Below are 16,887 nucleotides of genomic sequence, written 5' to 3'. Positions count from 1 at the left end.
AGGTTAAGGTTTGTTTAGAATGTATTTTGTCAATTTTTTAATTAAGGTATCAAAGAAACCAAATTCCTTGCTGGTGTGAACCTACTGGTCTGATGGGAAAATAATTCCAGTTCCATTTGTGGTAACACCTGCAGAATCAGGCCCTCCAAATTAAAAATATAAAAAATGTAGCCCCATATAGAGCACAGGAAATTAAATGGCAAGCCTCTGTTTTCTAGTGGGACAGCCCAGTTCAGGGAGCTGTTGTACTCTTACCCCAGGCAGGGAATTAGCAGCAGCCAGTTTAATTTCTAGGGGACAAGCAGCTTCCCTTTCCCATGCACAGGGGTGCTGGGTGCTGATCCAGTGGGATCCCTGGGCAGCAGGACAAAACCTGGGCTCTCCTCTGCTTTGTGGGTGGCTCAGGAGGTGACTGAGGGGGAAGCAGAGCTGTGGCTGAAGGTTAAAATCAGAGATTTTCAAGCAGAGAAAAAGGAAAGGTGTGTGGCATTTCCTGCTGTGCTTTACTCAGTTATTTGCTTGCTTCCCACAAGCTGTGTTTCAGTGATTGACTTTTACTAACAATGATCCATAGGGAAGCCAGGTCCTCAGTCCTATTCATGAATATTCCAAAAAAATCAAACCTTCAAGCACCACCTTATGTTTGGGCAAATGTGAGTAAATATTGCATTTGCACATACACATCAAACCCAGTTATTTACACACTGTACAGTCAGTGGACATGCTTCACATTCCCACATCTCCACGATTCTACAATCCAAAAGACCCTAAGTTAGACTGGAACTTCTGCATGGCTTCTGGTCCCAGAGACTTAAGACATCAAATGCCCTGAAACAAGTACCTTGAAGTAAAAAGCTACGTTTTTAATTTCTATGCTATACATTGAATACGTTAAAAATGTAAAAACTGATAATCTGCATGGGGAAATGGACACAGAGAGATAGTCTTGCTTTTAGAATTTCATGACAAATCTGAATTTAGAGTTTGATAAGTGGACTGTGCAGTAAGCACATATAATCCTCCTTTCCTTTAAGTAGAGCCTAGTAAATCCCAATATAGAGCTGTAGGCAGGTGAGATGATGCTTTACCTCATTTCCTGCTGCAGCAGGAGATGCACTTACACTCCTTACTCCAAGCAAACTCCAGTGTGAATTGTTACACTGCACTGCCCACGGATGTCCTTGCTTACCTAGTCAGATACTGAATGTTACAGCACAGCATTTTGCAAAGAATGTGAAACATATTTCCTAATCCAGACAAATTAAAAGCATCAGTTTAACCTCAAATGTTTATTGCATTTCAAACAGCATTTATCAAAACAAAGAGCTCATCACAACATATATAGGTACTGGACCATCCAAACCCCTTCATTTGGTATGTCTCCAGCATAACAATTAACACAAATTATTCTGAAACCCAAGATATCTACACCAAAGAAAAAAAAATTAAGAAAAAGATAACACCACATCTCCTGAATAGAAATCAGTTCCACGTGGAAAAACCTAAAGAAAAACCCCCCAAACTAGTAAAGAATCAATCCAAATTTCTGAATAAATAAACAGTTTTTCCTGCAGTTTAATGTTTCCACTCAAATCAACGATCAGATCCCACACGCCTGCTTAAATATGCCTGACTTTGGTCCTTACAAAATGACAAGATTACAGTATGATAAACCAGATGATAGTTTGAAGCGAGACAATGAGGCATTGTTTACAGAGAAGATTGAGAAACTGGTTTAACAAAAGGGTTCCGTGGACATCTATTGTATGTACAAGAAGGAGATTTACTGGAGATTTTGTAATTTCTACAAGGCTCTTTCCAACCAGCTTCATTAAGTTGAAGTAAATCAAATCATGCAGAGATCTGGCTCAGCCAGAGAGACATGCCGGGAAAGATACAAAATGAAGAAGAACAGACGCGAGATGATAAGCTTTAGAATCTTTGGCATTTTTCATAAACATTTTCAAGGTTTTTAAATCTGTATACTCACCCATTTTCCCCCACACACTCGCCTATAAATACATTAAATATGTACTCTTTATACACAACTCTGTATATGCATGGGTACACAAGCACACGTGCAAACAAAGAGGCATTTTTGTGGCTTTTTAAACCAGGATAATCTTTCCTCAATCCTTCCATTTGCAGCTACACACAGCTTTGCATGAGCAAAATACATTCTTTAGCCAATCAAGTATATGAAAATGTGCCTGTCTTTATTCAAAGGCACAGTGGGACTTTGAAAAAAGAACTTATGAAAAACTACTGAATCTGGCTAATAACCCCGTGGAAGATAGTCTGCTGTTAGTTTTCCTTCTTCAGATTCTTGGAACAGGCCCCCAAGACTGCTACAGAACCACACACAACTCCATCTGGATCACCAATCCATAAGCGAGGTTTTAACCATTTTACCTTTTATTAGATGACTTTCAGAGCCTTTTTTTTTTTTTTTTCCCCAGAAAGAATCCTTTCTCTCAGGATTTCTGTATTTCTTTGTACTGTCAACTACCCCAGGGAATGCTGGTGGTAATCCCTGCCTGGAAATCATGAGCAACAACTTCAGCCCTCCTACTACCAAAGGCTTGTGGTGACAAGTCACTCCCAAAATCTCCCACAGCACCTAAAGGACCGAGGGCTGCAGTATCACCAAAATTAAGCAGGTTTTACACACAATTCTGTGTTTTGCTTTCCCCAGCCAAACAACCTGACTAATGCTGGTTTTCTGAAATACATAAAGCAAATGCACAACTACTAAAAGATTGGTAAGCAAGCAAGAAATGACATTCTCCACAGAACACAAAAGGGGGGTCCTTTCTTCTGTCTTTCCCTTGTTGTTTCCACTTGACTTCACTTTTGGGTCCTCTCCTTGTGAACCACCAGGAAAGACTGCAAGAAGACATCAGTGGTGGACCAAAGCCTGCACACTATTGCACAATCACTTCTTTGGGCACATGCTCTCTTTCTGCACAAGCACTTGTTTCTTTAAGGCTATGAAGTGTTTTTTTTTTTCCTCTTGGATCTGTAGTGTTGACCCCTCTGGATTTAGACAGGAAAACAACAGCTATGCTGAAGATATCTGATGAGATGGAATTATAAAAGGCAAGCCAACAGAGTCTTTTCAGGTCACTGAGTTAGCCTTTTCTCTTAATCCTTTCATGGCATAAGGTTTTCATGCATCCATTGCCAGCAATGGATCTCTGATGATTCCAGTATACAAAGAGTTAACCACAGTCTGGGCTTTAAAAAAAAAAAAAGGAAAAAAAAAAAGGAAAAAGAAAAACCCACAAGTGCTGGATGAAATATTGAGATACTGTTGGAGCTCCTAGCTCTTTCTGCTAATTATGATAAAAAACTTTTTAAAATGTACACTGCTTGAACAGAAGATGGGTATCAAAGACTCGTTAATTCAGAGCTTAAACCTTTCTAGGCACAGTGATTTAACTCAGAAAAGAATAGCTTTCATATCTTAATGTAAATCTGTTGGATATGTTAAAAACTGGTTCAGAGCATCTCCTCACATCAGCTCAGCTGATCTGGTACACTAAGCAGAATTATCTCTTCCTACATAACACAGGGAGTGCTGCCACATCCAGCCTTGTCTCTGCAATCAAAGGGGGGGAAAAAAAAGAAAAATAAAAGGTGCAGTTGCACCATCCTCTCCCATTCTCCTCCCCATCCCACAAACTAATTCATGTTTCACCTTGCTCTTTTTTTTGGGATGCCAAAAAGACAACCCAGAAAGCAAACCCAAGATAGGTGTTTATCAGAAACCACATCTTCCAAGAAAGAGAAAGTCTGTGGCAGTGACTCTAGTGTTGTTCTGAAGCAAGAAGGAGGGGAGGGATGCATTCCCAAACCCCACCGCATCCTAGAGCGCGCTCCGCTTCTTCCTGATGGGGCTGGAGCTGCTGGATGGTTTCAATTCAGCGTGCTGCACCTGTGAAAACAAACAGCCATGACGTCTGCACTTAGGTAACTCTAGCCCACTACAGCGTGTGTTAATGGCTCCCCCAGGACAAACCCAGGGAAACTAAGGAAGGTTCAAAAGTAATGAATCATTTTCTAAACACAGGAACATGGGGGATTAATTGCAGGAAGGATTTGAGAAGTCATGCATCATTTCTTGAAACAAAAATATTAAAACCAGATTTTTCTAATGAGATACATGGGGTTCTACCTGATTTCAGCAATCTTTTGGGTTTGTTTTGGTTTGGGAGTTGTTTTTCTTATCTTTCTGGCATTAACCTATTAGTTTAATAAACTTCTCTCAGGAGTCTCAATTCAAGTGGATCCCAATAGACAATAAGATGACAGTTGTCTCAACCATACACAGACCCTGGGATGCTGAAACACTTAATAATTTCAAAAAAGGAAAGTATTGTCCCAGATAGAACCTGGACAAAGCTACCTCCACCTTTCAAACAAATTCATACACAATATAATGATTAAAACACGTGTGGTAAACTGTCAAGGATGGTGTAATCTCCAAATTGTCTGTTGTGTGAGACAAAAGTATTCCCACTGAAATCACGGGGGAAATTGGGCTGAGCACACCATCTTTTTCACTCCTTCTCTGTCTTTTGTCCAACACATGTGGTTGTAAATGGGTACTGTGCAGACAGGAGTAATTTCCAGCTCACTGCAGCAGCCCAGTGAAATGCTGATGCACTGATAGCACACAAAACAAAGAACATGGAGAGGCTTTGGAGCTTCCATGGATGGCTGCATGTGGCTATCACCATTTTCAGCTCTAGTGGAAAACTCCAAGGTTTGTCCCATCCAAGGAACTCCTATCATTCCTCCCACAGAAAACGGTGATCATTCTCCTTGGAGAGCTCAAAGGATCCCAAATATGATAGAAACCACTCAAGGAAATGTTGTAAGTGTAAATGTTAAATAAAGCATAAATAGAAAAGCAGCTTATCTTTAAACATAAACACTTAAAGGGCATATGCAAACCATCACTGCAAATCCAGTGGCCTCTACAAGAGCAATGACAACAAATAAAAATACACTGAAGCTTAATGGTTCTATGATTGTTCCTGCTTAGCCTTTTTCCTCCCACCAGTCCATGGTGGGATTTCTTTCCAGCCAACCAGTCTGGTGGCCTCCTGAGATAAATGTCACCAGAAGCTTTTTCCAACCCTGCTTCTACCAGATGCCTCAACACTGCATGTGAGCAATTCAGTTTCTGTCTCCAGCAGCATGAAGTCACTACAGGTGAGATTGTGATTCCCTTATTCCCAGTGAGCAGCACCTCACAGGGAAAGTGCCACAATTCACAGAGAAAGGTACAATGTCAGAGGGATCCTGGGCATCAGGATCAGGGCCTGGGGACACAGATTCCAGCTAGTTAAAACAAAAGAAAGAATCCTTTATATTGTGTGGCTTCATTACCCAGCAAGACTATTTTCCCTCCTCCAAGAGAAATAAACAGATCTTGACATTCTAAAGGATTTATTGTTCAAATAATTTCCAGGAAGATAGGCGAGATTGCTGAAGACAATGTTGTTGTTTCAAAGAAATGGGAGAAGAGACAAGACTTGACTGAAACTGAGGGAGGATTCTGGCTAGATTAAAACTTATAATTCCTTAATGGTAGAAGATTGATCTGATCAACTGTAGAGTATTTTATACACATTTGAGAGGTTTCTTTAAAGGAAAAGATGAGCAGGGCATTGTCCAAAGGAGGCCTGGAGCTCAAGCACAATGTCACAGAAATAATTCCCCCCATTCCTCCCCCTATCTTGAGAAAAAGGAGAATTCAGCAAATCCTTTTGGATGGTTATCTCTATCAAAGAGACCATTTTTCTCCTCCCTCTGTACAAATACCGGAGCAGAAAGGTGACGAAAACCACAGCTCAGTAACCACGCTGAGTGATTTTCCAGATCATTTTTAAGTAGGTCTTTTCAGGATAATTTTTCTGCAATCATTTTATCCTTCTGACAAAGGATTTTGGCTCACCTCTCTTCTAACACTCTCTCCCCCTCCCTTTGTGGATTTTCCCCAGATTCCTTATCTCTGTTATTCAAAAGTCTTTGGCATTGTATTCCCAAAGGGAGCACCCAGCCGCTCTCTGTGTCACTCCCTGCCTCTGTTGGCTGTGGCCATTCATTACTTACCTTTTGAACATCAGATGGTACCCTGGAGAGGAAATCTAGTAGCTCATTATTGTCGATGGCATAGGGATTTCTAAGCTTCTTAGTAAATTTATTTATGCCTAGGATAAAAAAAAAAAAATAAAGGCAAACAAAATAATACAGCCCTTTTCTCCTCCCTCCCTCTAAATTTGTTCAGGCAAGGTGAAAAAGGGAAAGGGAATTCACAAGTAAAAATTAGTGTGAAAACAGTGCCTCAGACTTGAAGCCATACACATGTTCCCTGTCACGTGGAATCACTCACAAGTGCTTCCTGGAGGAAGTAGAGGACATTATTGATAAAGGTATTTCTCTGCTTTCAGGATCATGTGTTGCCAACAATGTGGAGAAAAGCTATTGCAGCATGAATTCTTTCTGGGGGATACTACAGGGAGAATACACACATTGAAAACCAAATGTGCTGTTAAATCTGCTACCCCATGTGACCAACTGGAAGGCTCTGAAAATAATTGGGAAAAAGGCTTTTTTTTCCTTCCATCTTCAGAGAATGAAAGCTTCCCTTCCCCATCCCTCATGGCTTATCCCCTTTTTGCAGAGCCACATTTGCCAAACTGCCCATATCATGATGCTGTGGGACACTGTAAAACCTTATCACAAGGTTTACTTTAGTTTGACTTTTGTGTGAATAATTAGGCTTATTAACTGCAGCAATAGCATCTCCATGGACTTAGTTAAGCTTCAGTTGGCAGAGGTGGTCCCTAGTCTGGACAGAAGATCCGTGGGAGTGTAATATTATTGTGAAGTTCATAAAGTCTTCTCTTGCCTCTCTTAAGGTCTTCCAGGTGAAGAAAATCGGCTAACCCATTTTAAAGAATAGCAAAAAATTCAAATGTTGGTTGCCTCTCAGGATCATAGTACAGCATTCAATTCCATCATGCCCCTGTCCAAAATCTCATCGTGGTTTCCCTGAAAGTGATTTCAAATGCTCCAGCCTTCTCCTCTCCCTGAAATGTACCTGCTTCACATCTGAGATTCAGCTTTTAAGCCATATACTTGTAGCAAAATGACAACACAATTTTCTGTGTACCTGATTTTTAAAAAACAGAAAATACCATAAGGTCTTTTGAGGCCTTGCCACAGGGTAGTTGTTTAACATGTATCATATTTGAAGGCCCTGTCACTCTAGATGATGTTGAATGGATGTATAGTTTTCATGTACTCACCATGTCTTCCATACAAGAACAACAATATTTTGTTACTGAACTTTTTACTCCCAGCAATTTCTCCCCTTTCCTTTTGCCCTTTCTTTTTGTTTGATTTAATCCTTTAGTTCTTTGCTGCAGTTGCCCAAGAATGGCTTTTTTTTAATGCCACCTTCTCATTCCCTCCCTTTTCTACATCCAAGGCAGCAGCAGATGGCTCAGCCCCAGGGGTGATGGGGGTCCCTAAAACTCAGAGCCACATCAGGAATGAGCTTCTGCAGGTCAGGGAGGATTTACCTGCACTGTGCTCTCCACACCTTTCTACCTAAAGGCTGAGACAAAAGGTAGTACCCTAAATAAGGCAGGAGGTCATCTGGAGATGCAGAAAGTCTTCAGCAGCTGGAATCATAGAATTGTATGGGTTGGAAGGCGCCTTAAAAACCATCTCAATCCAACCCCCTGCCACAGGCAGGACACCTTCCACTAGGCCAGGTTGTTCCAAGCCCTGTCCAACTTGGCCTTGGACACTTCCAGGGATGGGGCAGCCACAGCTTCTCTGTGCACCCTGTGCCAGGGCCTCCTCACCCTCTCAGTGAAGAATTTCATCCTCATTTCTAACCTATACCTGCCCTCTTTCCATTTAAAGCCATTCCCCCTAGTCCTATGCCCTGGAATGCCATCTCCTGTGAAAGATGATCCCACATTTCTTCACAACACCACCAGGAAAGTTTCACTTTCTAAAAGTTCCTCTTTTAGTTCATTATGTATCTTCAAATAGTTTCTGACCCATGACAAAAGGAGATGCTCAGTGTGTCCCACTGGGCACAGCCTGTCCTGACTGCCAGGATACTCAGATCCAAAAGGCTCCCAGGGTCCAAATCTACATGGTCCAGCTCTGAAAACACATCTTGTCCACTTCCTACCATTTCCCAGCTGGAGGGCTCCAGCACCAGGAAGCTAATTACTTTCCTGCAGAAGAAGAATAACACTGAAAGTAGCTTATCTAGGCTAATGCTCTTCTTGTGGTGCTGTTGGAAACTTATAAAGAACCCTAAGAAAAGCAAATTATCGGATAACCCAGGGGGGAGAAATGGTAATTTTAAGAAGTTCATAACATCTTTATTCACCTCTAAGCAACAGCACTTGTTTGTCTGTGTAACAGGTCGTTTAAAGCTTGTTTGATTTTACTCTGAAGACGTATATTGTATTTATCTCATACAAATGAGACACTGTGGAGTACTTACCCCAGATTAAAACAATGTACCTCAGTGGTATAAAATACAAAATAACTGTTGCTGCTGCCAGGACCAAGCAGGCCAGGACAGAGAGGAAAGGCACGGTCCAGTTGAATGTGCTGTAAGGAAAAAACACAGCCCCTCTCAACATTTCTGTTCTTGGACACTGTGCTCTGCTACCCAATAATAATTTAATGACCTCTTTCAGTGCTCAGTGCAGTGGGATATGCTGTAAATTGCAGACCCTTTGGAAGGTGGATAAGCAGATTCCTCCATCTGGATGTTACAATGGATTAAGGGAGATATCTGAGAGGCAGATATTGTGATAAGGAAGGAGAAGAGGAGCCCTGGGGAGCTCAGTGAAGTTGTTAGGTGTGTAAGGGAGTTGTTTTGTTTTCTTCTGTGTGTCGCACTTGTTACACATCTCTGCTCTCCGTTATTCATGAGCAGATTATCTGATCTGGAGACAGGCCTGAGCCAGCTCCACTGGGCCACAGTGGAGATAACACGAGATGTGTGTCCAGCCCAGGTGTGGCACGTAGCCAGAGTCAACCCCAACAAATAACTTGCATTGGATTAATTATGATACCAAACTGTGAAAGAGCAGTTTGAGTAATTTCTGTGTACAACATTAGAGCCATCATATTCTATATAAATCTATGTATATATATATATATATATATATATTTTCTTCTATATCTTTACATTTTCAGCAATGTTTGACTATAGGAGGGAGGCTGGCTTGGATAAGCTATAATAAACCAGCAGCAGCCCAACCTTCTGCATTCTAACAATCCACATTGGATTTTTCCCTAGAGGAGCATTCTTGAAAGGCTCAGTTACTACAGCATTTCAGACTTTGGCCACATTGTAGTGAAAAACAGGATTTTATTTCGCTCAGACCTCTCATCTGCAAGTCAATGATGGACTGAAGGTGAGAAGCCACTGCTAACACATCTTTGAAATATTCTTTTGTCCCCCTGTGCCCTTGTAAGACATAACCCTATGCCCTGCACCAAATATTGAGATACCTGCACTACAAGGATGCCCACTAGCCCACAGGTGGATTTATGGATCTGGGCATCTGTTTCACACAATCTGCCTGCTAACTTCATCATACCACTATGATGGGGAGTAGGAAGAAGAGAGAATGAATCTGGACCACTTCTCAGGCTATAAAATAAGACAAACTTCCCTTGACAGATAAAATTAATAGGACGCTTCAAGAATTACATTTAAGCTTCAATAGACGTATTAAATATTAAGTAAAAATAGGTGGGAGAGGACCCATCATTATCAATCAATGTAGCTTAAGTTAAAGAAAAAAAAAAAAAAAAGGCAAAACAGCTCAATTGAGTTAAACTATGAAAACTCCCTATGATTGTGTAACTGGAGTGACAGACGGAAACTGTAGCACAATTCAGTCTGTCACTTACAAAAAAAACTTTGATAGTAATTTTTTAATGGCACATCACTGCCGAGCTACAACAGAATTCTTCTGAAATTACATCGGGCATCCACATTAATACCCAACGTGTTCTTTAAGACCATTGTTGCCAAAATGAATACAAGAATTAATAGTGTTTAAGTGCTTTGAGCCTTCCTGCCATGCAGCTGGGCAGAACAGTGCCCTGTTCATGGACTGGAATACATCTTTGGGCCACTTCCACCCCAGCTGGGGTGTCCGGAGTGGCACCACAGCACATGTGGTTGCTGTATTTTTAGCTTGAACCCAGCTCCTCATTAAAGTGAGGCTCGGTCACAAAACATCACTTTGTGTTCAAAACAGACAACAATATGGATCAATTAAGCTCCAATAAAGACTGAGTTATAAAAGGTTTGTGTGGGGGATTTTTTTGGGTTTTTTTTAGGCTCTCCACCTCCCTCCTTTGTAAGGTCAGGAATACCCTCTGTGCCTCCCTGAAAACCCCCCTTGGGCTTCCTGGTGGCACCAGCAGGAAGCAGACAGCTCAAAATGGTAAAGACAGAAGAAGATCAATGTGTTCGCCAGGGACACAAGTGACTGATAACCCCCACAGCCAGGTCAGCATGGGGAGGGCGTGGGAAAGGCAACACTGACCATCAGTACCCACTTTCTGTGATGGAACTGAAATGCCTGAGGCTTCTGTGCCCCACATCTTCAAGCAGGATCTGCCATCCATGACTCCCCACCCCATCAGAAACAAGCAAGACCAGGAATTCAGGCAAACATGAAAGCTACATCAGTAAAGAACACTGCTTCTCCTCTTCTCTGTGCTCTGCAAAGGTTTTTTGGAATAAAAAGACTGAAAGAGAAGAAGCAGTTGTGGGACTGGACAGTTTATCCTGATGTACCTTGCAGCCATTTTTGGAGCAAGACAATTACTCCACATTGATTGTCCTGGTTCTGCCTCAGCTCAAATCATGGTCAAGCAAGAAAAATTTATTACTTACTTCTTAATTCTCTCTCCAAACGATGCTATTTCTTCCAGGATGCTCTGAACAGCTATGATGATCTCTTGGACCATGTGGATTCTCTCAATTAGCCCCTTTTTCTCAGACTCCTAATCAAAAGAAACCAGAAAACCAAAACTTTTAATAATTTGCTAGGGTGTTCACAGACTTTGGTGAAACTAAGATTTCCAGCACTGCTGATCCATCCAAGACCTCAAGTATTTCCCTGAAGGAAGGACAGAACAAACATCACACAGAACTAACATTATTTGTTAGATCCTTGTATTCTCTTCCTTTTCCTCAACACATGGGCAGAGTTTTCTTCATCTTCTAACACAACTTGACTGCAGGATCTCAACCAGGATTTCCCACAACTGGATGCTAAAACACAAGAGGTGCTGAGCACCCCTGGTGTGGAGTGCTGGCTGCTCAGTGCTCCTCAAGAACAAAAATATTCTTGTCCAGAACTTCTAAATATCACTTTTTTGAGCTCTGTAGGCTCCCCACAACCACGCTGGTTTGTGTATATAAATTAGCAGCAAGATGGTGAATGCAATATTTTTTGAGCATTCTGTATACAGAGACTCATTCTTTTACTGGGGAAAAAAAAAAAAAGGATCAAAGGAAAAAATGTCATTTTCCCTTTACAGCGGCCATCTCAACTTCATTTCTTACTGCTTATTTTAGGCAACAACATTACAGGACATTACTACACATGTGCAGAAATAAAAAGGAAGCACAGAATGAATTAAAAATCAAAATTACTTAAATCAGGCTTGAAAACCAGTATACAATTATCAGCATTCAGCATTTCTTTGCCAGCAATCTAACACACATACAGGCATGCAAATTGGCATGGTTGCAGATATTCTAGCAAGAAATCAGCAAAACATTCACTTATTACAAAATGCAGAGCCCTGGACACTGATTTTACATCACATTTAGACACTTAAAAATCAGTCCAATTCAGAAAAAAAAAAAAACAAAACAACAATAAAAAGCCCAACAAAACATTTTAAGCTGTGTTTTAACCAATCTGTTCCCAGAGAGGGGAGATGATGGCATTTTGTATCCCTACTCTCTGTGGCCCACACCAGTCAAGGTAGAGGAAAGGATGGGTGGGAGTGAGCAAGGGACAGAGATTTTTGCATCAACACTGCTGCAATCCTGCCTCTGTGTTGTCATCCACATTATTCCTCCATGCAGGAAAGGGTCAGAGGCTATCTAAAATCACACAGGGATGCAGAAGTGAGGGCTCTTGCTCCAGCATTTTGGCACTGCCATGCTGGGAGAGTGCCTGTATGGGGCTGAGACAGGGCACCACTCTACAGAGGGTGCAGGAATAATCTGTGAGCCATCCCTGGATGCATGGGAATGCTGGCATTATACCACTTTGAATTACTCACTGCCCATTTCTCTCCCCAGTAATTTCTGAGTTTAAAAAAGCCAGCCAAAACCACCATGGAGTTATCAAGCTCCAGACATTTGAATATTTGCCTTTAGGTTGCAAGTCAGTGCACAATGAATAGAAGCAGCATTTTAAATAATCACACATTTGGGTGTGAAAATGAGTATTTTTACATTAATAAAACAACCAACAAAAATGAAACCCTTGGGGTGTGAAATAACCCCAGAACAAAATAAATAAATAAATAGTCAGTTTATGTGAAAATAGCACCAAAAAGTCATTTTCACACAGCTCCAGTTATAATCTCGTTAGGCTCAAATGTAAATGACACATTGAAATTATATTTAACTATTTCCTCACTGGAATGGAACAACAGTCCTTTAACCATGTCTGTTTTTTTTTCCACCAAATTTGGAAGCAGAAGTTGGGGAGCAGCTCATGGAAAACCAGACAGTGGGAATTTCATTCTGTCCAAATTCAGGCAGAGGGGTAAAGAAAAATCACTTAAATAAAGTGATATTGCAGGGCAAGCCTACTCTTGCTGCCCAGAGCTGCAAGGCAGATCATCTGCCAGCTCTGTCTGCATCATGCTGACTTCATTTACACGTCCTCGATGGAGCTCAGGGATGTGCTGATAACACAGTTTAACCAACACAACACAACACAACTCCTGCTGCAGCCACAAGGCAGAGCCAGAAAATAAACCAGAAACTGCCAGTCCCTAATTTATGACAACTGCACGCCCATGCTCACCTGGCCACATGCTAAAATCACCCCCAGACAACAGTGCCTTCAGTTTCTGGTGTAAAACATGGCCAACCAATGTAAGGGCAAAGACAAACTGGAATTAGAAAGCCTTGTAAATAAAATCAGTTTTTTGAGAGAAAAACAGGCTGCAACTGTCCCTGCAGTATGCACTATGTGCATAATAGTTTGAAAATCCTGGGAATTTGTCAACGTCATTTCTTTGTTATTGCTGTTTTGTTCTGGAAACCTGCAGTCTAAACACATGGACAGGATTATTGGGCCACTGGTTAAGCAACAGAGAAGCAGACAAATGAAGTACAACAATTGGGATTTTCCAAATTGTTTAAGTTTTGGAGCGTTGTTTATGCTTTGTGAAGCCAGCACCTCACAAAACCCTGTCAGAAGCAGTAAGAGTCCATCAGGGTGACAGTCACTGGACCCTATTTATTAGAAAATGGGAAACTATCACGGAGAAAGCTAGATTTGAACACTACCATGTTCGTGGAAAATGTAAAAAAAGAACCCAAAAAGCATCTTCCACTAAACACACTTCCTTATCTATGCAAGGCCCCACCACCCACACAATCCTTCTCCATCCTCCTCAGGCATCATTCCTTTCTGATTTCTTCTGGACTCAATGTATTATACTGCTTGAACACTGGATTTGGATACCCATAGTTTAAGATCACAACTCAGAAGATTTTGCTTCTGAGCAAATATGAATTGAAAATGAAATGTCCTGCCTGTTTCTGGCATTATTTCCCTAAAACCAGTCATGATAACTTCCATTAATTCAAGGCCTTTTTCTCATTTATTTCTCAGCTGATTACAGCACTGTGGGTGGACCAAAACTAGTCTTCAGCCTCTGGGAAAGAATTAACTCCATCAAAATGAATTTACAACTGAGAATTAATTATATAATCAGTGTGTTACTTCAAATCTTCCTTGCATATCCTGATTTAGGAAACCTTCATTTCTACATTAATTGCCTGAACAAAACCACGAAAGAGGTTTACAAAAGATTAAGCTTGTCACCAAGACCCAGCAATTTCAGAAATTAAGTCATTTGTCTCCAGCTAACATACATCAACTCAGAAATGATGATACTGAATCTCTGCTGCACTGGAAGATGCTCCTAGATTTTTCTGTTTCTGAAATATGTAACAGTTAAACAGGACATATAAACACACTTAAAGAGTTACCACAGCTCTGGGATCTCCCTCCCTTGGAAGGAACTTATGCTGCTCTGAGACACTTGGGCTCTCAAAAAGAAACCTTCACACAACCATGGAGGGGCTCCCAATGCTGAAGACTTTAAAAGAGTGGGAATATGGGGCAGGCCAGGACAGGATGTCCCCAGCACTCACACAGCAATTCACAACGGGTGAGCTACAACAGCCAGAGCTGGTCTTGCAAGGGAAAATCCTATGAGTTATGGGGGAAGACACTGAAGGCAAAATTCTTCAATCATCTGCTCTGGAACAAAGGCCAAATGCCACCCATTAGTGCTTCTTCTCTAGCCAAGCATCCATTACTGAATTCAAAGCTTGGATGGTGGAGATCCCCTAACTTCTTTTGATCATTTGTTGCAATGATTAATAGCTTTCATCTTTACAGAAAGCTGTTTCCTATTTTTTAAAATCTATCCTTCAAATATTTTTCCTCTGGATACATCCAAACCAGCAAGCAACGCTCCAAATGCAAAGACAATTTTTGCTGTTGTTCTCTGAGTGTGTTTCTGATGTATACTGCAAATATCATATGCACACAACGAGAAGTTAGGCTTGAAGCCATGGGTAACTTCTACATAATACTTGCTCACTTGGATTTCATGGAAAACACTTGCAGAGAAAAATCTTGCATGCAATTTCAAACAAGTGGTATTCATCAGCAGATTTCTGGCCTGCCAAGGGAAACTTAATATATAAAGCTGAGGAACACTTGGGGGCAAAGATGAGGAAAAGGGGAGGAGAAAACACAAATATTGATTAATGCAAAAGGAGGAAGAAAACAGGATACAGGCAGCTCAGTCAGGAATGAAAATCCTGAATATCTTCAGGGACTGGAAGAATTAGTCTGTCTAACCCTGGGCTGGCCTAACTTTCAGGATTAGCTTTCTTACAGTAGCTGTCTCATTATGCTACTGCTGCTACAAGCACATTAGGCCAATGTTTTACCAGGATTTTTCTAATGTACCAGTTATTAATTCTTCAGTGTATTAGCAACAAAATAAGATTGATGGAAAGGGAAAAGAAAGGAAAATAGCTCAGGCATGCATTCCTTTTTGCTCCACCATTATTCTGCTTTTTAAAAAAAATCCAACAAAACATGCTGTAGTTATTGAGAGAAAAGCAGAGTTAGCCAAAGTTGGATTTAATTTTCAACTTGTTGGACTACAAAACTCCAACCTTACTGGTGTCCAGCAAAACCTATGCCAAACAACATCCAAACAACAAAATACTCATCCATGAAGAAGTTCTGAAACCAAAAGGATTTTCTTTGGTATAAACAGCAGACCACTGGCCTCTATTGTCTGCAGGGAACACTTCACTAACATCTCCAGTCTAGCAGCAGAATGAAGCTCTTGTGGGAGGTGGCAGCCATGGAGTGACAGACAGTCTCTTGGTAGCTAAAATGAATTCCAGGCAGAGCTTTGCAAACAGTCACCACAGCAACCTTGAACTGGCTCCTGCCTTCCTTGGGAGCCAAAGCTGCTGAGAGGAGCCCAGCAATCCGCCTTGCTGAGTCACTGCCCTGCCCTGTGCTGCAAAGGCTGCAAGGAGAGCTCCTCGACACTTCCAGGAGGATGGGCACGCCGAGGGGACGGCTGCCAAACTCCGAGCAACTGCCTCGTGCAGTCCTGAAACTGTGCATCACAGGATCTTTTTGTTTATTAACACCATGCTGCAAATGTGCCTGCCTGTGGAAATTTAGCGAATCTGAGTGTACTTGAAATAATTACCAAATAGAGGAAATGCAACACATACAGGTCAATTTATGCTCTCAGTTAAAAAGGTGTGAAATCTGGAATAATTCCACCAGAGCCAATAGAATCACTTCAGACTGGTATGAAGGAGAGCAGCATCGGTCTTAAAAGGAGACATTTGGAAAGCAGCAGCACATGATGCTACAGCTCAGGCTGGGGAACACTCCCTGAAGGGCAGAAATGACCACTTCATGCCCTGTTCAGCCATGCCTGCACCTTCTCTGCCTATAAGATTAGATGAATTTCATCCATGCACAGGGGTCCAGTAGAAGTCTCATAAGCCAAGCCCATAAGAAAAATCTTATGTGGAAAACCCTAAATCATAATTCAGTTTCCTTCTCTATGCACAGGCATGAAATGCAGGAGGCTTAAGAAGCATTTTCCGTACTTGCTCACGTTTTCATAGATGTGTAAAGTAATCTAAAGTCTACTGGTATTGCCACAAGATTTCAAGCAATATCAGCAGTCACAATGGAATAAAACACAATTCAGGTGAGGAAGACATGCTTAAGAAGCAACAAGAATCAATCCTGAATAGAGATACAAAGTCATCAGTCATCTTTGATTTAAAAAAGAGAAAGGAAAAGAAAATAAATTTTGTCAAAATAAGTGTTTTCTCCTGGAAACACATGAGACTTAAGAACAATCACATGGGTTTTAGACTTAAACTACAGGATCATCTATGATCCAGGTAATGAACTTCAGCAATTTGGGGTACAGGAGAAAGAGATCTATTCATCTATCTTGCCAATTCAAAATAAAATTTAACAACATTTT

At 41.2% G+C, this 16,887-nt stretch overlaps 1 protein-coding gene across 1 annotated transcript in view; it reads right to left on the bottom strand.

Moving 5' to 3' along the window:
- Positions 1 to 1,269: 1,269 nt before the first annotated feature.
- The window catches only part of MCTP2 (multiple C2 and transmembrane domain containing 2), a 117,768-nt gene continuing 102,150 nt past the window's right edge, over positions 1,270 to 16,887 (bottom strand). Inside the window, exons 20-23 of the mRNA XM_015639417.3 lie at positions 10,970 to 11,079; positions 8,546 to 8,655; positions 6,124 to 6,221; positions 1,270 to 3,937 (exon numbers count right to left, since the gene is read on the bottom strand). Of these exons, the coding sequence (XP_015494903.1) occupies positions 3,869 to 3,937; positions 6,124 to 6,221; positions 8,546 to 8,655; positions 10,970 to 11,079 (387 nt within the window). The 3' untranslated portion in view covers positions 1,270 to 3,868. The remainder of the gene's footprint in view (positions 3,938 to 6,123; positions 6,222 to 8,545; positions 8,656 to 10,969; positions 11,080 to 16,887) is intronic.

Source organism: Parus major, chromosome 10, assembly GCF_001522545.3.
Source record: "Parus major isolate Abel chromosome 10, Parus_major1.1, whole genome shotgun sequence".
NCBI lineage: Eukaryota > Metazoa > Chordata > Aves > Passeriformes > Paridae > Parus > Parus major.
Note: the sequence above shows the minus strand (reverse complement) of the source record. Positions and strands in the feature narration are given on the sequence as shown.